At 45.8% G+C, this 20,620-nt stretch overlaps 1 protein-coding gene across 2 annotated transcripts in view; it reads right to left on the bottom strand.

The window, feature by feature from the left end:
* The window catches only part of hcn2b (hyperpolarization activated cyclic nucleotide-gated potassium channel 2b), a 34,958-nt gene that overhangs the window by 6,827 nt on the left and 7,511 nt on the right, over nucleotides 1–20,620 (bottom strand). Inside the window, exons 3-6 of one of the 2 annotated variants that reach the window (XM_042056485.1) lie at nucleotides 18,956–19,117; nucleotides 12,989–13,207; nucleotides 2,996–3,142; nucleotides 2,392–2,632 (exon numbers count right to left, since the gene is read on the bottom strand). In XM_042056485.1, coding sequence (XP_041912419.1) covers nucleotides 2,392–2,632; nucleotides 2,996–3,142; nucleotides 12,989–13,207; nucleotides 18,956–19,117 — 769 coding nt within the window. The remainder of the gene's footprint in view (nucleotides 1–2,391; nucleotides 2,633–2,995; nucleotides 3,143–12,988; nucleotides 13,208–18,955; nucleotides 19,118–20,620) is intronic. The other variant, XM_042056486.1, reaches the window with a different exon arrangement.

The following is a 20,620-nucleotide window of genomic DNA, read 5'->3' on the forward strand; positions in this document are numbered from 1 at the left end:
AATCTTGCCTACAGTACTTCAGCTTGCGATTTGATATTGAAATGACTCAAGAACATTGATATGGATTTTCACTTCACTGTCTCAGTCAATACAACTGAATCACTCCACTCAGATATATTTGACAATTGAAAGAATGAAGGCAAACTACTGATGAGATATCATTACGAAAAATGCCGAGGTTCACTCAAAGAGAGGTTGGAACTTTTCTGTGTGATGTAGTGTTGTCTTGGTAACCAGTGCTGTCTTTTATCCTGGCACTCCCCTCATCTCCCTCAGCGAATGCCTACTGTATGTGTCTTAATCCTCCACTTTTAGTCAGACACTTTCAGCTTATCATTTATTGAGTTTGCGGAAATGTCTGGGTGCGCTCCTCATGTTAATTTCTCTGGCAACCCTTACGTACAGCCTGGGGTGCTGGGCAAAAAACAGGTGCAGTCAAGTGAATGGGCAATCTTGGCTAGAAGCTGCGCTCTCTGAGACATGTTGTGCATGCTCGTGCAGAAGCCACACGAAAAGGAATGGAGGCTGTGTCACACAAAGGTACTGCACAGTAAAATTGCACATTGCTAAAGTGCACAGTAGTTCAATATAAGATAAGCACACACACACACACACGGAGTCAATTATTTCATTCATCTTGCATTTTACAGTTTTTCAGTCCCTTTTGTATATTTCTCAAATCATCAATGGAACAATTGCATACCCCCCCCATTCCTTATGAAGCAAGTAATATCACTGATTACAATCACAAGGCTGATCAATTACTTTTCACCTTCATTCATTAAAAAAAAACACTTCTGCACTGGCGAACGCAATAGAGACAGTCATAGATAGGCTGCTGTCAGATCTGCACTGCAACCTTCAAGTTGCGTGTGTTTAACGGCGTCTAGTTATTGCTACATTTGAGATAATGTCATGGGTAATTTTCACTCAGAAGCTCAAGATTGGCATTTCAGTCAGAAGGCAATATGAGGCTTCTGTCCTTGGGTGTCTTGAGCAGCCACAAATATCTGATGAGGGATTTACACTCGGCAAGATTAATGGCCTCCCTTCCTGGCGCAGGAAGCCTGCCTGCTGGCGTGTCATTATGACTTAACCCTAACGCTTGCCCCAATACTTCTCCCTGACAACAAAGCGCTCTCAAGTCACGTCACAGGATGGAAAAAAAAATCCTCCAGCCTATTAGGTGTTCCATTTCCAAAGCATTCCTTAATCCATACATCTATACATTCATCAATCAATCACCACCTTTCAAAGCCTGTCTTACCTACCATTCCGATCCTATTAAGACAAGTGTAGCCATACTGCGATGTGCTCTGCTAAGCTTGTGTGCGTGTGTGTGTGTGTGTGTGTGTATATGTGTGTGTTGGTTAGATCCTGGTGAAATTAAAAGTTGGTGGCGGGGGTGGGGGGTCTGACATTGTTTAAACAACTGGTCTTTTGTAGCCTACAGTGAGAAAAAAGGGATGACTACCTCTTCCTGACACAATGAGTTTGGCTAGAGAATTCCACAGTTGACGTTACAAATTGCGCTGTCTTGGTCGTTCTGCTCCACTAATTAGCTGTTATTAATTGACCACATGTTCAGCCTGTGGTGCATTCTTCCTCTTCTGCTCTGCCCGTTGGCAGCTGGCACATTTTGCAATACCACTAAGCTCTATTGGTCTACTGTGGGAGGTAAAAATGGGGGCGAGGAATCAAGCCTTTAGACCTCGCCTGAAGAGACTGGGAGGAGAGAGAGGAAGGGGGAACTGGGATGGCAGCCATTTTCTGGGTCAACATCGCAGGGTCTCTGCTCACATGCTCTTGAGGGCCATCTGAAAGTGGGACAGGAGCCACTAGAGATGGAGAAGAGACCTGCACGGGCTCCAGAACCGCACCATGAATTTAGATGAATATGGTTCGGGTTGGCTGGTTCCGGCTCACAAGTTCACTGTTGAAAGGAGGGCTGAAGCCTCTGAGGGAGAATTTCCTGGCTAAGCTATACTACTATAGCTATACAGCCCTGGCAGCCCTCTGGCATCTAGAATGAAAATCAATGCTCCGAGAGGAATGTCTGAGCTCTGTGATCTGTGACAAAAGGTTCAACAGGATTTGAACGTATTAAAAATCTAGGAACATCCAAAGAGATGGACACCACTGCCTGACAGTTATTTTAAACACACTGGCAAAGACTTTCTAACATCACTAAGGGGCTAACATTGCTTAGGCTTCGAATAGTTGTTATAAAGTAAAGTAAAGAAAAATAAAGAAGTTGAAAAAAAAAAAAAAAAAAAAAAACACCAAAATTACCCATTTTAGGGCTCTTCACAAATTAAAGTTATGTTAAGTCTCCCCATGACCGACCATAAGGAGACTGATTTAGGGTTAGGGTTAGGGTCTGAACTCTACCTCCAAAGTAGGAGCCGTCGGAGAGCTTCATGCCCATAGTCCCTTTGGTGATGATGCTCACCACCCCGTGCTGAATGAAGTACATCTTCTTGCCAATGGTGCCCTCGCGGACAATGTAGTCTCCGGGCTGGAAGACCTCGAAGCGCAGCTTTGTCAGCATAGCAGTCACAAAGTTGGGGTCAGCATTGGCAAACAGAGGCATGGAAGCTACTAGCTTGCGACAGTTAAAGTTGACAATTTCCTGAGAGAGGAGTTAAGCAAAGGTAGAGAGGGTTTTTTGGCAGGTAATGAGAGAGGGTGGTAAAATATTAGTGTTATTAGTGTTTCATAATTGATGTCATTGATGATGATTGAATTGAACTTCCTGAAGGTATTTCAAATCAAATAATGATGTCAAACAAACATAAACATTGATATCAAACAAAGCTTTGTTGACTCACAGGGTGCCAAAATAATAAGTTAAACAACCATTTGATGAAGGTCTAAAATGAGTTGTAATTTACAGACACAATAGCAAACAGTAATTTACAGAATAATTTCATTTCTGTATCATAGTACTAGATGGAAGACTGCAATAAGACTGCAATAAGTAATATTTTTTTACCTCTCGCAGTGGCTCATTGAGCTCCTCTAAAATGCTTTCTTCATCAAACATCTTCCCCTGGTATCTGTGCTCATAGTAATCATGGATTTTCTGCCGAAAGTCCGCCGGCAGTTTATGGAAGGACATGTACTGCTCTACTTGCTTGTACTAGAGGGAAAACATAGAGAGGGGTACAAAAACAGATAGCAAAAGTTTTGACGTTTTAATGACAGGACAGATGTGTACAGAATCACTGTCATCTCCAATACTTGAATTTCATTCTCTCAACAAAGGCCTGAAACAACACTTGAGATGAGAATGGTGGAGGACATTAACAAATAAAAGTACAATATCGACCCAAACAGAAGATGAAAAATGTGAAGACTTCAAAACGGCATGACATGACTATAAAACCAGAAGAGTTTCCTCTTGGCTCTGCTGCAGAATGATGCAGCGTGCATCAAAAACACAAGCTCAACTGCCACAACAACAAAAAGCCATTTTTGTCTGTTACAGCACAAACAGACTGTTTTCAGTGTTACTCACTCATGCTTAAAGGGGGAAAGATGTAACTTGGCTATGACAAATACCTACAGATGCATACATGTGGAATAAATAATTAATACGAAAGCCTTGTATTACTTTGTCATTTGTGGCTATTTTAAGAGACATCAAAGACTTGGGTTGAGAAGAGCTACATGAGGCTTAGTAAACACTGTCAGGAGTGAATGATTGAGGAGCTTCTCCACTTCTGTCTCTTCTGCCTGTTTGGTTTCTGCTTTTATCACATGTCGTGCCGCGTCACGTCGATTAATGCTGAGATTTGTAAAACTGGGCTTCTTGAAGATAAACTAAGGTTATTGATTCAACCTTTCAATTAAGGTGTTTTCACAGCGGCGGGTCATTCTTTGTCTCATGCAGTCTGGAGATAAATGAGCGGAACCCACCGCCACTGAATTCAAACAAGGTGGCGCTGGAGGTAGGAGATGCAACCTCACGATCAGCGGCTAAATAAATAATTGCGCAGCATGTCAAAGGCTCATCAGAGTTGCCTGAAGGACTTGGGTGTCATGACTCATACCGACTGAATAATGTTTTTTTCCGTGAACACCCTCCACCCCCCACTCATACCCTGTCCTGCAGACCCCCACCCTAGAGCTCTGAGGAATGTTGTGCAAGCCGAAGCTGCCTCCAGTGGGCTTGAGAGGATGTGGATCTGCCTGCTAATAGGCTCCAGTTTATGACTCATCGATGCAGCACAAGCACAGAACACTCCTGCTGGGTGTGTGGGTGTGGGTGTGTGTGTATGTGTGTGTGTGTGTGTGTGGGGTGGGGTGGGGTGGGGTGGGGATCAGTTGTCAGTGGTCAGTCCAGTGGCTACCGCCAACGAAAGGGGCCCACTATCAGCCATTTCTGGCAACTAACATCAAACAACTAGTACCTACCAAAAAAGTATCTACCTCACTGACAAATGGTCCACAGTAACAGTCATCTTCTATACCAACCATTATCTACAATCACAGGATCCTGAGGCTCATGCTTCTTTCTTTGTATACTCTGTAAAGATTCTTATGCATACTGACATTATTTGATCTCAAAGCAGGGAGAAGTCTGAGGTTAAATCAGTTCAAGACACCTCCTCTGTATGTATAGTTAAGGTCTCTGTGATATGATGAAATTCTGAAATCAGTCGACACAAAAAATCCTCTCAAGCCATCTTGCTGTACTGAAGGAGCTGGGTCAATATTGGTCAGCAACAACCCGTGGACATGAGATTCTAGATATCAGCTCACTCTACAACAGATAAGGCCAGACGGCGTGCATTCATCTACCTACCCATTCCAGCCGGCCGCTACATAATAATAAAGGCCTCTCGAGAACCGACGGCTCTTTCATTTGGTGGCAGAAGTGCCATTTGTGAGATGAAAAGACATGGAAGAGAGCGTGACTGTGATTGGGGCAACACACGCTCACAGCGGCACAAAGGCTGAGGTGAAGGAGAGGCCTAATCAGTGCGCCGTCAGGTCAAATGAGCAGCGCCGTGCTTGGCGGCCATTCTTCAGAGCACTTTGCGGGACGCCAATGACCCTTGACTTACACGCTTAGAAAATGAATCACTCATCCGCAAGAGGCGGGGGTCATTATCTGGCCCTGTGGTGAACACAACAGGAGAGAGCTCAGCAATATGGATTCATTAATGTGACCAGATTATGGATGAACCGCTCAGATGTGGACCAAAAGCCCCCTTGTGCCATATGGTGTTGATATTATGAATCAAAGCGTTTGCTCATGAGGACTGGCTCTGACAGACAGACAGATAGACAGACAGACAGAAAGACAGACAGCTGCTGTCAATCACTGGGGGGAAAGCCTGGGCAACAGCTCCCAGGCTAGGTGTGGGAGGAAAAGCAGCTTTCCTTTTATCCCTTGGCCCAGGTTGGCATGTTTTCCTCACTGTTCCCAGCAGGGCTGTGAGCTTGGTGTCTGTTTATTAAAGAGCCTGGAACCAGACACTGGGAGGAAGGTGCCATCGAGGCAATCTCCCTTCCATAAATCCTGGTAATTTTACTACAAGGCCTTTCATCACGCATATGGGGAAACGTGTCGAGGTAAACAACGTCGCAAGTCAAAATGAAAGGGATGATGTGTCGTCCGGCTATGTTACAACAACATATGCAGCACAGCTGCAAATACACATGCCCTGTGTTTACAGCCTGTATCATGCCCTCGCCCTGACGAATCATCTCAGAGAAAAACATGATTCAATATTAATGAACCTATATACTCAAGGGCCTGACATAAAGCATAGCGTAAACATTTTCTGTCCAACGCAATCAAGCGTTCTCTTACAGTATTTAATGAGTTTTATGAGATTTATGCTCCTGTAGGTGTACGGTTAAATTAGTATCTCTAGATTGGATTGCTTTTGTAATGTAATCTGATTCCCTTGATGATACTACTACTACACCTGAGCTACAACTCCACTAAAATGAGTAATGTTAATCTAGTGTGCATAAAGGCAAGTACATGGCACCTAGGACCAATGTAGGCAATATGCCACTCACAAACACAGGAGGGAGAGGGAGAACAAATGATTGCCTGCAAATTAAAATCCTCATTAAAACCAATTTAACCGAACCCCCAGTTCCACATAAGCAGATCCAGATCTGAATTTAATTTAATCTTAATTAATTACTAGTGGCTTTGTGAACCTTTCGAGAGGCTTTATTTTTACAACCTCTCTCTGCTTCACATTGCTCCTTGTTTCTCTCTGAAGGATAATGCAGTTGTGTCATCCTCACAGATGGAAAACAGAGACTCACATTTAACTGAAATCAAGTCCGCTTCATGGAACCCCCCCCCCCCCCCCCCCCCCCCAACCCAACCCAACCCAACCCAACCCAAGGCCTTTATAAGCCAGAGACCGGATGTGCCCACCAGACGTTTGGAGAGGCGACATATATCCGAGATGACACTTACATGAAGCCATGTCAAATGAACAAGAACTGATCTCTGAGCTTCTCCTCTCTCTCTTCGCCCATCAAGCTGGCCTTGCCCACTTTACGCTCGCAGCTGAGTCCCTTGAGATAACCCTGTCGTGTGACTGACAAAGAGAGTAACGCCACAACAGAAGCTTACTTAATTTATTTATTTACACTTCTCTGACAACACTCCGTGTTTGGCATGTCACATCTCCCACGGTCAAGCCCATCCTCATCTCATCGGAACCAATATGTGCAAATTCCTATGACAATACAGTTAACACACTTCGCTGTATATCCATTTGGCTTCTTATTTCTTCTTTCATTTTTTCCTATTTTTAATTGTTGTGCTTCACAAGTACACGTATCCCTGTGCCACAGCATACAAATACACACTGACAGCCCTGGTTGTGTTTTGTGAGTGTCATGTGAGTGTCGGGTCTCAGGAGGAACCACAGATATTTTTCTGTTCACTTTATTCTGCCCTGTTTCAGGCATGCATGCTGTTTTCCAAGACCCCAAGCATTCCTCTATGGACAACAGAAACAGCTTAGTTTATGCACTGAGCTTTCTGCTCTACTTCTTGCTCTGTGCTTATTGGTCAATATGCAATAGACACATATTTACGCAAAAAGCCTGTTAAAATACAACCCATATACTGTAGATGCAAAGCACTTTTAAAAATAGACTGCTAAGAATAGAGCACGTATAGATGTGCAGTAATCACCTATTAAGAAAAAAGCTGTTGTTGATGCACGTGGCAATGCTGGTCACTAATGATGAGATACAGTACATGTGCTGGTTCTTTTGTTGCTATGGCCAGAGATGATATGTGGTCCTGAAAGGACTTTGCTTTGGCTTCTCCCCACTGCCAGCCTGCTGCTCTATCTCTCTGCCGAGCCACGAGGAGTGGGCCGAGGACGTGCACACCATCAATACCGCAGTCCGACCAAAGCATACACACATACAGTATGTGTAGACAGTGCCCTGAGGGGAAAGAGTTAGCTTTTTTCATAAGGATGGGATTAAATGTAAACTAGAATGAGTGTCATCGGGGAATCTCTGTGCCCATTCAATGCTTTTGTGAGAAATACCTAGAAAGATAAGTGCAATACCTGTAGGCCACACTTATCACTTGTGTGTAACTACTCACAAAGGATCTATACAGACTCTGCAATGACATCAATAAAAGCAAGAGCTCCTTACTCATTAGAATTCCAAACTGAAACCAAACACAGACAGCCATTACGCAACACCTAATGCTATCGATATGGGTTTAAGAAAACAACAAAAAACCTTTATATGAAATCAACTAATGCAGACAGCTCTGATCAGAGGTCACTTTGAGCCGTAATCTCTGCTCTGTGCGTCCACCCTGGCTGCTCAATGACAGGCCCGTGACATAGAGGGTAAATATGGATCATCTGCTTAGCAATTCAATTATGCACTGTCCATCCTCAGTGATCCATAAGCTCAGTGAAGTAAGACATATTGAGCAAGGTCTATATCCTTGAGGTGGTTACATAAAACTATTACTTTCATTGCATTTGGGAAATCCAATCTGTTACCCTCGACTAGTGGACTCAAGACTTATGAGGCTCATACAGGTTTTTTATGGCACCAGAAACTGGTCCTCCTTAGGCTACGTGGGTTGATACACGGCTGTTACGGCTATTTGCCTGGCAGGACAGGGTGGGCCTGCGTTAAATTGTCAGTGACTGCAGCCTCACGTATCACAGGAATCTGTTAGGGGACAAATATACACTCTGTCATGCTGCCATAAACACAAAGGTCCTTGTCACAAGACAAAAGGGCCCATTTTGTCATCTGCCCACCAGTATCTCAGTTCTACTGAGGTAGCTCCAAGTATTGTTGAAAATATTTGCTTCCCACAATAAGCTGGTTGGTTTTAATCAAGTCAGGGCAGACTTAATTATGACCGCCGCGCAGCGATAGGTTTAGTCAGATTTTTTCTTTTTTTTTCTTTTTCGCATGCCCATATTTCCGTCAATGATTCCCGGGACACTGAAAGACCGGGGTACACGAAACTTGGTGGGCATGTAACCCCACATGGATAGCATGGAACCATCGTTTTTCGTTTTGATCTGTAGCCCCCCCGCTGGACTGGACCCCCCGAAAGGAGGGTAGGGCAGACACAGTTTTCTGTGAATATCTCGAAAACCATAGGGTTTAGGAGGACCATTTTTTTTTTTGCATGTTGATCTCAAGGGGCCATGTCAACCCATTCCATAACCACTCATTTCATGTATAGCGCCACCTAGTTAAACACAAAAAAGTAAAAATGAGATGTTGTAATTGAAGGTATCTGTGACCTAACATAGTCAAAACTGCACGAAATTGGAAGTGTAGGATCATTATGACACCCTCTGTATGCACGCCAAGTTTTGTGGAATTCCGTTCATGGGGGGCCACACAATAAATTAATTTATGTTACTATACCCCAACTGGCCTGTAGGTGGCCGGAGACAGTTTTCTGTGAATATCTCGAGAACCGTAGGGCCTAGGAGGTCCACCTTTTTTATGTATGTTGGTCTTAAGGGGGCATGTCAACCCATCCCATTACCACTTATTTCATGTATAGAGCCACCTAGTTAAAAATTAGTTTTCATCACAATATCTCTGGCTGACAAGGTCAAAACTGCACGAAATTAAAAGTGTAGGATCATTATGACACCCTCCGAATGCATGCCAAGTTTTGTGTACTTTCGTTCATGGGGGGCCTTACAATAAAATAATTTATGTGTACATTTAGTGACGTACACCAACAAGGATTCCCGGGACACTGAAAGACCGGGGTACACAAAACTTGGTGGGCATGTACCCTCACATGGATAGCATGGAACCGTCATTTTTCGTTTTGATCTGTAGCCCCCACGCTGAACTGGACCCCCCGAAAGGAGGGTAGAGCAGACACAGTTCTCTGTGAATATCTTGAGAACTGTAGGGCCTAGGATGACCATTTTTTTCCGTATGTTTGCCTCCAGGGGTCATGTTAACCCATTTCATGTGCACACATGTGCACAAACAGATACACACACACATACATTCACAGTAATCTATGACACATACTCACACAGTAGACATATGTACGCTTGCATGCACAGGCACATACGCAGGCACACACACAAGCACGCACACACACACACACACACACACACACACACACACACACACACACACACATAACATAAACATAACACAAACAATCATGAATTTCTCAGAATTATGAACAGGCAAGATGGAGGTGGGGTTGTATAAAATGAATATTACATTTGAAATCTATGAACTAATCATGTTTTGGTACTTGTTGTCTAGCAGATACCAGTGAGAATTGAGTGTGGATAATGCAATTTAGTGAGACAGTTAAAATCATATAGGCCTTTCAGCGTGACTTCTTTTTGTGGCAAAAATGGATGCTGGACTGGGCGGCGGTCATATTTTGTACCGCTCTGCGGTACATCTAGTTATAGTTCAAGCAAATGGAAATTTCCTCAAATACCAAAAAAGGTTGGTGGTCAGAAGTGCTTCGTCACTGATATGTGTCTCGAAAGCAGGTGCTCTTTGGTATGATTGTAAACTTACTTCACAAGTCAAACCAACTCTTTTAAGACGTAAAATGGAAATTTCCATTCAATCATTCGCAATGCTATCATTAATTACAAAGCTAGCTGTCGTTGTGGCTAACTTAGAATAATAGTTCCCTGTGGAGCAAATGGAAGCTACCAAAGCCCTGGAGATTGTGGAAGCAAAAACATTGCCCCTAGCAGCTAAAGTAGCATTACGTAACAGCCGCTTCCTCTGTCCATTTTGCCCTCCGGGAGCGGGGAGTGTCAACTGTCACCTCTGGAAGGACAACACATGGGAAGAATGGCCGCGGTCTCATTACATACAGTAGATACTGAAACGACTAGTCTCACAGAGACCGACCTACTGCATAATGCAATATATATCTGAAGACTACCATTAAGGACTTTGAACTAAATGTACAAGAGAAAACGTGTGGATTATGCTGGAAACAGTAGAAACCAAGCTGACAGCTTGGGAATGCAGAGTTCAAAGTAGCACTAGAACATTCTCATACAGAATACAGGAAAGACTGTTAAATCGCGGACACATTTGAGGACAGAAAATAGCTTCTTTCCTTGTCAGTCTTTGATAACATCCAATACTACAGTTGCAACAGACTGTATCCAGACCGTGTCAAGTGCCAAAGTCACATCTGCCGGTACTGACCTGGGAACACAGCCTCCGTCCTCCTCGTCAGTACTCTGAGCACAGCAGCTCTGTACTGGAGAACTGGAGCTTACAGCCTAGCCTCCGGCACCCTTCACAAGCGCTCAGTGTCTCCAAGGAGCGTAAAATCCAAGCTTTAAAGAAACAACTTGATTGGAACACAGGAATATATCTAGAAGGTGTGTGTGTGTGTCTGTGTTTGTGATGTGTGTGCCAGCATTGATGGGTCTGCCTGCTTCTGTGTCTATGTGTGTGTGTGTGTGTGTGTGTGTGTGTGTGTGTGTGTGTGTTTATGTCTTTTGATGGTGTGTGTCTTTGTGTTTGTCTTTTGATGGATAGCTGTGTCACCAAAGAACAGCACTCTCACTTTGAACACAGAAGGCCCGACAGAGCTCTGTGTTCATTTTGATAAATCAATGCTGTTCATCGCCAAAAACAGGTGAGCGCTGCCAGCAGCGAGCTACTGTTACTCTTTGAAGATAACAGACAGGTGTGGACACAGGTCTGACCCAACTCTGGCATCTTTGTTTTAGAATACAATCAGCATGTGTTCACTCAGTAAAAAACAAAGCCCCATGATGAACCCTGTCTAATGTTCCTGTTGCGCCTCCATCTTAAAAAAAGCCTCGCATCTGTCGGGATCTTTTGCGGATTTGACAAAGCCTACAAAACCGTCAGCGTCGCCTTGCCATTATCGCTGATGTCAGATGCGGCCCCGTCGGTGTGTGCCGCCCGCGGCGATGTTCGGCGATGCCCGACTCGGCTCTCGGTGATTAATAACGAGAAGCAGCTGGCTCCCTGGGGCCAGCGTGACGAGCGCTCGTGACAGGCCCTTTGGTTTCTGTGTGTGGCGTTACATCATTATTTCAGGGCCCGATCAAAAAGTGGAGCAGAGAGAGCAGCAGAGAGGGGGAGACGATCAGAGAGATAAGTGGCGGGAGTGAAGGAGAGAGAGATATCGGATGGAGGTAGAGAGAGATGTGGGATGGAGGTAGAGAGCGATGTGGGATGAAGGTGGACGGGGGGGGGGGAGGGTCTGTGTGTCACTGTGGCGGTCGAACTGACAGAGGACAGGACAGGAGTGTCTCGTTACGGCGCTCCTCTCGTCTCCTGGCGGGGTCAGGGGGGGCCTCCCCGCCCCACCGCCATCTGGACCCACCGCCTCTAGTGCTGCTGCTGCTGCCGTCGCCTCATCACAAGCTCCTGAAACCTGCCTGGAACTAGGACTATGGATGCCTCATTTTGTGTAAACAAGCCTGGTCAAACACACACACACACACAAACACACACACACAAACATGCCTGACGTTCCCTAGCTGCCTGCTATTACGCCATCACTAGCGTCTGACGTAGCTACAACAAAAAAGGAGCGCTGTACTCTCTGTCTGCCAAACATCTGGGGTTTCAGTCACTGTCTCCTCTGTGATGTGAAGTGATAGAGCGCCTCCAGGACCCGGATAATATTAGCAGACACTACTCTTTTCACTTAGTCATGAGAGAGAGAGTGTTAGCCCAACACAAAATGCAATCACCATGACACGCTTTTCTCTGAGGTCATACTGTGACCTAGGAAATGAGATGATTATCCCTCTCTTTCTCTCTCTCTCTCTCACTCTCTCTTTCTGTCTCACTATCTTTCCAGGGAAAAAAGGCAACAGAGAATCTCTAGAGGAGAGAAAGAGGGAGAGATTGAGAAAGAGAGAGAGACACTGAGAGAGAGAGGGAGATGAAACTATAAAGGGGTTTTTGCGGATCAGCCAAATGGTATATGACAGGTCTGGGCCTCGCAGCGCCGTGGTTACCGCTGTAAACATGAGCCAGATGCTGCAATTAAGGAACAAAGACCCAGCAATTACCTAAGTAGGTGGTGCTTATGGCGTACGGCGCAAGGGCACAACAGTGTGTTGCGGCGCCCAGATGTAGCAGCGGCCCTCCCACTGGAATCAAACCCAGAGCTGTCTCGTCTAGACGTTTCATCTCCAATAAACGATCAGCGGCCCATTGGCGCATACACACACACACACACATATGGATGTACATACATATGGATGCTCACATATACAGACACACAAATAATTGCACACGCACGCGCACGCACATGGCAACGCACACGCACGTGCACACACACACTGAAGGCCTCGTTGCCAGTAGGCTGTGCCACTGTGCATTGCTTACCTCAGGTAAGCGTAACGTAAGGTAACACAGGCCGTGGCATGGCAAAGGCACATGGCGCAAGGTGGCACCTACAATCATGCTGAGCACACACACACACACTCACCTTTTCCTGGTACTGACGGCGCGAGGAATCCAGGGACTGGATGAGGGCGGTGGCGTGGCCGATGAACATGGCGTAGCAGGTGGCGCCAACGATCATGCTGAGCATGGTCAGCCAGATATCAGACATACTCTCCGGGGCCTGGCGGCCATAGCCAATGCACAACATGTGACTCATGGCCTTAAACAGAGCGAAGGAGTAGAGCTCGCTCCACGAGTCATTCTGCAGGAGGGAGGGAGAGAGAGAGAAAAAGAGGGGGGAGAAAGCCAAGAGAGGAGATGGAGAGAGAGAGATGGAGGAGAAAGAGAGATAGAATAAGAAATAGGTGAGAGAGAAACAGCCAGACAGAGAGGGAGTAAAAGAGAGGGGGGGGTATTATGAATAGGCAGCAATGAATTCTTAGCCAAGCTCAAGAGAGGGTCTAATCATCACATCACAGGATTTTTGGCTCTGTGGAGAGAACACTTCAGACAACTCACTGACGAGGAGCCATTAAGTCTGTTCTCCTTCAGAAAAAAGGTGTGTTAGATATGTGTGTGTGTGTGTGTGTGTGTGTGTGTGTATGTGTATACAGCCCCAGCCCCCCTAACACCTCGTGCTGGATTCATCATAAACGCTCTGCCCTCATCAGCCTTAAAAAGGAAGCTGTGTCAGACCAGCCAATCCACTCGTGCCAACGCCACTGATGTCACCTCCCTCCCAAAACAGCTGTTCTCACACACACACACACACACACTGTTCTCCATCTCCAGCCGAGGAGGAACAATGCCACGGAGGCCTGGAGAGGCTCCTTATCGACGTCCCGCATCCACCCCCACACCCCACCCCACCCCACATCACGTACGGGAGGAGGGCTATTTGGGGAGACCGCCATTGGTATTCAGTGTGGCAGCGCAACAGGCTGCGGTGGCTTGAGCAGAATAAGCAGATAAGTGAGCGCAGCTTATGATTGCTTTCCAATGGGGACACGGTGAAGTGGGGGGACGGAGAGGGAAGTCATGGAAACAAGGCTGCGGAAGGACAGAGCTAATCTGAGGATGACGAAGAGGTGGGTGTGAGCTGTGTGTGTGTGTGTGTGTGTGTGTGTGTGTGTGTGTGTGTGTGTGGGTGGGTGTGTTGGAGGGATGGTGGGGGTGGAGGTGCAGAGCGGTGATGTCCTTGTCTGTCAGGCTCAGGTTGGTAGCAGTCGGGCCCTCGCCTTGGAAGACAGTGGGGGGCAGAGTGAAGCACTCTACCGTTGCCCATCGGCATGCTGGGTACGGCCTGTGTGTGTTTCGTAGGGGAAGCATCAACCAAGACAAAAAACACACACATATACACAATTCACACACACACAAACACACACACACACAATACACACACACACACACACACACACAATACACACTAAACATGCATTGAGTACATAAATATGTACACAGTAAAATAATAGCCTACATAACTACAGTCTGCACCAAACAAACACAAACACACAGACATGGAAAACATTTTCTTTTTTCCCTTTGTTTGGCTCTGTGAGCATTAACCCATGTGATTATCTGTGCATAATCACTGTCCACACACACAAGACACAGACACACACACATGTGTATACACACACAAACACACATATCCACACACAAACACACACAGGCATACACACACAAAAATACACACATTGAAGGAGTCCATTGTGTTTTTTTTTACTGAGGCCCCTCCTATAAAGCGAGGCTCCTATAAGTCGTTTGTGTGGAGCGTGGAGCCGTGTCGTCTTCCCACCTTCCACTGTGCTGCTGACCTGACAATTATTAACAAACACAGTGCACCTCGGGAACACAGAGAAAAATGTAATGCCAGTGAGTGTGTGTGTGTGTTTTTAAGCATTTCTCTCCTCAGTTCAGCTCTTCTCCCTCGTCCTCCACCTAAACACCAGACCACCTCAAAACCACTCTTGTGATGCATCTGTGCGTCCAGCTAGCAGTATCAATAAATAAGATTGCTCGCTAGATAGATAGCCATCTCCGTCTGCACGCACAGCCACTGCTGTTGCTGTCGCGCCACTGCGCCGCGACTTATCTGAAATAACTGCTCACTGAGGCTTTCACAAAGCTGCCGTGCCTGATAGCATTTTGTCTTGTGTAAACATATGTGATGCGTTTTTTCTTCTCACTCCTAGGCTTACCGATGGCCCCATTTTATAGTAGGTTCAGCAGTTACATTTCATTTCAGTGGAAGTATGCACAACATCTCCTCAAGGGACCCTTCTGACTGACAATATTTATGTTCATTACACTGAACACACTTATGCATTCAATGTATGGAGTCTGAGTCCAGTGGGCCTGTGTTGTTAAACCAAGAATCCGACACGTCCTGACAAATGCCTTTATGCCCGCTCATGCATCTTAATGACTCCTGTCACTGTCAGCTGTAAAAGTGACTGATAGAGTGAATCTCCTGACTGGAATATCCAAGACCATTAGAGATCAGCAGGAGAAAAAAGCATCTATCTGATACAATAGCCATTCCATCGTAAGCAACAGAGAGGAAGTCCTTTCTGTCTAAGCCAAAGAAATTATACTAACTGTACTTTGATCCTTTATTGATCAAAAGAGAAAAGTCAAGCACATCCCTTAGTCCATAAAGATGGCTGCAGGTTCAGAACAGGCAGCATAGCATATATCAAATATTCATTGAGGTACGGAATGAACCGCTCACACAACATGGCTTCCATTTAAATATTTATTTGCTTGTATGATATTTATTCCACACAGTAATTCAACATTCTTATACATGTGTGAACCAGTAGCCTACCCATCTTCATTGGCAGACTTTAGGATGTGCATGACTTTTCGTTTATTATCGGTTCCATCATCGCTCATTTAGCATCGAGCGCTACTATGTTCAGCTGGTGTGTACACACAGTCACACAGTAGGGGCCCCATGCAGAGTTATGCTAACAAACTGTAAAAGGATCACAGGAACATTGCTGTATAATCCATTTTACAAGGCGCGCTAGCTGGCTGGCTAGTGTTTGAGAGTGTCCCAGTAATACATGATAATACATGGTTCCAGTAATACATTGTTACTGCTGTGGACGTCAGTGCTCTCACGACCCCCGCCACAGAGCAGGAAGACCTCCGGGGCTGGACATTTAATCAGGGCTAGCCGTAGCGCTAGGCTAAACTAGCGCTAGTGCTAATAAAGGGCTTCCAGCCAGGTGGAGGCCTGATGATGTGTGGCAGACCTCAGGGCAGACAGTCACACACAACAGGGCCACAGTGGGGGCTACTGCGGCCGCCGCCGCGAGGAGAGATGGAGGAGGCTGAAGGGGGCAGAGCCAACCAGGATGGGGCCAGGGCTGAGCAGAGGATGCTGCTCGGACTGTGTTGTGTCTTTAGCGGGGTTAAGTGTGGTGGTGATGCGGGGGCCCGTGGGTGCATCAGGGGACGTGTGCTTCTCATTAGCCTTATGTGTCCTGACAGGCCAGTGCACCACTGCGATGGCTCCAGTAATGGAATAAATGAATAAGGAGGAGAGGAGGTTCTAATTAGCAGTTAAGGAAGAGGGATTTCCTGTGGCAATGTCTAGCTGTCTCTGTGTGTGGTGTGTGTGTGTGTGTGTGAGAGATAGCGAGAGAGGGAGAGAGAGAGCGATACTGTGTGACTATGTTCCTGTTTACATTGTGTGTGACAGAGAGAATATGATACCTGTTAGTGTCTGTGCATGTGCATATGACAGCGTACTTGCATAACAGGGTTTTTTGTATGAATATGTGAGAGAGAGGGACACAGGGATATATGGGGAGAGGAGTGTGTATGCCTGTTACCATAGTTCATTTATATGAGTGTGTATCTGCATGTGCATGTGATATTAGATAAATGTCTGTGTGTGTCTATGTGTGTGTGTGTGTGTGTGTGTGTGTGTGTGTGTGTGTGTGTGTGTGTGTGTGTGTGTGTGTGTGTGTTGTGTGTGTGTGTGTGTGTGTGCATGCGAGTGTGTGAAACTGCGTGGGTGGACGTATGTTCTGGTCTGATGGACAGTGGCGGGCTGAACGGATGACATGCTCGTCAGCTCTCAGGACACATAGAGAGTTGGCGGATCAGGTCTGAGAGGATGGAGAGGTTTTATTGTAATTCCATTGATCCGCCGGTGATTGAAAAGAAGGGTCTGGAAATTAAAACCAAACCACCTGCCGCCGATTTACGTAAGTGAGGAACTTTAATTCAATCAGCCCGCCACAACAGCGTCATAAATCCCTCCGCTACACAGCTGACGCACAGGTCCAAATTTATTGCCTTGTACTCCCCAATCTCCAGGGTCCAGACAATGCTTTAAACAGCTGGTACTGATTGATCGCTTCATCTGGTTAAATAAGAGGACACCAGCTGTAAGCACGCGCATCTGTGTGAGTATCACTGTGCAGTAACCTATAGGCCTTCTGTCTCCAGCCGGATCATATATCGCTGTGTTGTGTGTTTGAGGCAATACACCTCTCCAGAGGTTGGTGACCTTGACTGCTGCACACACACCCGCCGCCATGGTAACAGGAGTGGCGGTTCCCTGGGAAACTGGGAGTAACAGAAGCAGTGTCCAGAGCAGATAGAGGGGCCTGTCGTGTGTCTCAGGCCACACCCAGATAGCTGGTCCAGATATCTGTATTTATGCAGTAAGACACTGCGAAGGAGCACAGCCGCAGCTATATGGCAGACTACATTTCCCACAATCCCTTTTCTTTGATACGGAATCCAAATGGTCACAACTACTTCTAAAGACATGTCATTTGTTCCCAGCTCCTCTCTCTGGTATCGTTTCAATTTCAACTCAAGGGCAACATCCACCTTCTCCGATTTCACCAGACTCACGCTCAGTGAGTATCTCAATGAGATGAAAATGAGTGGAGATACTAGGTGGGCGGGGCCAGGCTAACATCTCCCACCACTAAATACAAGCATCAATCCATCAGACACTGAGCCAGCATAAGTAACTACATACCATACATATAAATATAGTAGTAAGCACTGTACTTGAGTACTTGAGTGTACTTGAGACTGAGGTGCAGGTGCTTGTGGTTGTCATGGGTAACAACGCCCAGCATCATCTGCCTGACTTGGCCCTGCATCCTCTGGGTCTGACACTAGGCCGTGATGGAGTGACCGTGCTGGAGTGGGCTGGGATGGGCACTCCTGGAGCAGATGGAGGCGCCACAGTTGGGTGGCACAGCTCACAGACATCACCCACAGGCACCCTGGCACACGATAGGATCGCATATGCGCCCGCTGCCAATGTTGCCTGATTTCCCTGCTCTCTGAGCTGTTCTGTGGCAGCTGAGTGCTCTCTGGTAGAATATTTAAGATGGGATTTAAACACACTTTATTGGGATACTGTACAAGACACTGGCTATCAGTACACTTTCAGTGACACTTCGGTCAAAGTCTGCGTCTTATGTTTGTATGTGTTTGCATCTGTAGTGAAGTGAGATCTCCTGTCTTCCCACAAAAGGAAAGGATTTCTTTGAACTTTCTATGAACTGAGACAGAACAATCAGTGACAGGGAGGTCCACTGGCAGGGCTAACTGACTCTAAGCTGAGTGTTCACAGCCAGATAAAGCTGAAGTAGGATACACACAAACACACACAGACACAAACAGACAGACACACACAGACAGACACACACTTATATTCCAAAGCAACTGAGGGCAGATGAGGTGTCCTCTTCTGACGTTCATCTTCTGACTCACTGAAGAGCACTCTTTCCAGTCACTCTGAAATTTGGATTGCCTGCATTGAATTCCTAATTCACCTACTGCTGCAATATACAGTATAAACAACAACTGATAAACAACTGATAGAGTTGAAGAAGTAGGAAAAAGTTGGCTCACACACACACACACACACACACACACACACACACACACACACACACACACAATATATAGACATATAGCAATATGAATTCACATTTCCCTGATGGACCTTCGTAAGAGCACTTACCACCATCTTGTTGAGGGAGACCCAGCAGTCAGAGGGGAAGTCCTGCAGCATGGGCACCAGGAACTGCAGGCATCCGTCCCAGTGGCACAGCAACAGCATCATGCCAATCAAGTTAAAGATGCGCATCACCGCACTGGCCAGGTCATAGGTCATATGGAAGATCTGATACATGGTAACGGGGAGAGAAATAGGGGGAAGAGGGAGAAGAGAGAGAGAGAGAGAGAGAGAGAGAGACATTCCTCTGTATGATTTCTTTGGCAATGCAAATACCTTTTCTGTCATATCATGCTTTAAAGGGACACTTGGCAGGATTTCCCCCTCTGCTGGAGAAATTGTGCATTATGCTATTTCAAACTGTGGGAAAAGGTAACGATAAAGCACATGGATTTGTTTACAAGCTAGCGAACAGTTAGCATAAGTTTGGCAGAACTATGTGGATGTTACAAGGTAAGAAACACGATTTAAAACGAGTTTATTGTTTCTCACTTCTCTTTCCGGGACGGTAGTCTCAATGTTGCAAGGTTGGTTTTCCGCCTGGGGACGCTAGGCGCAGCGGGGAAAGTCACCATTTTCACCGGAACAGGTCATTTAACCATCCAAATGATTTCTAAACGGGTTTATTACGTTGAAATAGTTGCCAAGTTCCCCTTTAAAATGAAATTTGAATCAAGAGAGAAAATATTGGAAGGCAGGCCCTGGTCTGATGTACATATCCTGCGTATGAATGATGAATCCATTGAGAAATTGTAACACACTTTCAACCAAAGATTAGGGCCAGATGAGTCACTTCTTTACCTATTCCTCTCTCAGTTACCTACCCAAACAGTGCTACTTCCAAGACTGTTTTGATCTTGCTAAGTGCTAAATACCAAACACTCACTTTTGTTCAGACACTTTCATTTGCTTTCAGAGTCTCTGAAATGCGTACACAGTATCACTAGAAAATGTACATGATGATGCAGAGCACGTTCATTACCACGTCTAAACTGCAGACAGGTTCAAAGATGCAACAGACTGCTGTCGGCTCTTTGATGCCAAAACATTCGCTTTATTAAAATCATGTGTATCGATACTCAAACTCAGCTCATTATCCCACCACCATTTTAATGAGCCCAAATGTGACTTTAAGACTATCCACTCATCCCATCAAAAGTCGGGTAACAAACACTAGGCTACTACTTCGCTCTTTGCCCCAATTTGTGTTTAATGAGCTGTAAAGGGTGGACAAATGGCATAGACAGCTGTTCAAAATCTACTGGTGGCTCACTGAAGACTCTTTCTTGAGATGTACTTCTGTTTATGTCATTCTGTTCTGTGTCTGTCGGTCTTGTCAATCTTTCTGTCTGTCTGTCTATCTCTCTCTCTCTCTCTCTCTCTCTCTGTATGTATACTCAGGTGCATGCTTTTCAAAAGGGCAAAAGAGCTGCCACTCTCTTCGAGACCAGAAACAACGCTAGCCACACACCTGAGACGCACTGCATGGCCTACATAAGGACTGGGGCTATAAATATCCCCCCAAGAAGACGTGATGAGTTCTCTCTTTCTCTCCCTCCGTCTCCTTATCTCTTCCTGTCTGTCTGCCCAACTGTCTCTCTGCTGCTCACTCACGTTCAGACTCACATACAGCGTGTCATCATCATATGGAATTATTCTGAATCTTTGTAG

Source organism: Alosa sapidissima, chromosome 12, assembly GCF_018492685.1.
Source record: "Alosa sapidissima isolate fAloSap1 chromosome 12, fAloSap1.pri, whole genome shotgun sequence".
NCBI lineage: Eukaryota > Metazoa > Chordata > Actinopteri > Clupeiformes > Clupeidae > Alosa > Alosa sapidissima.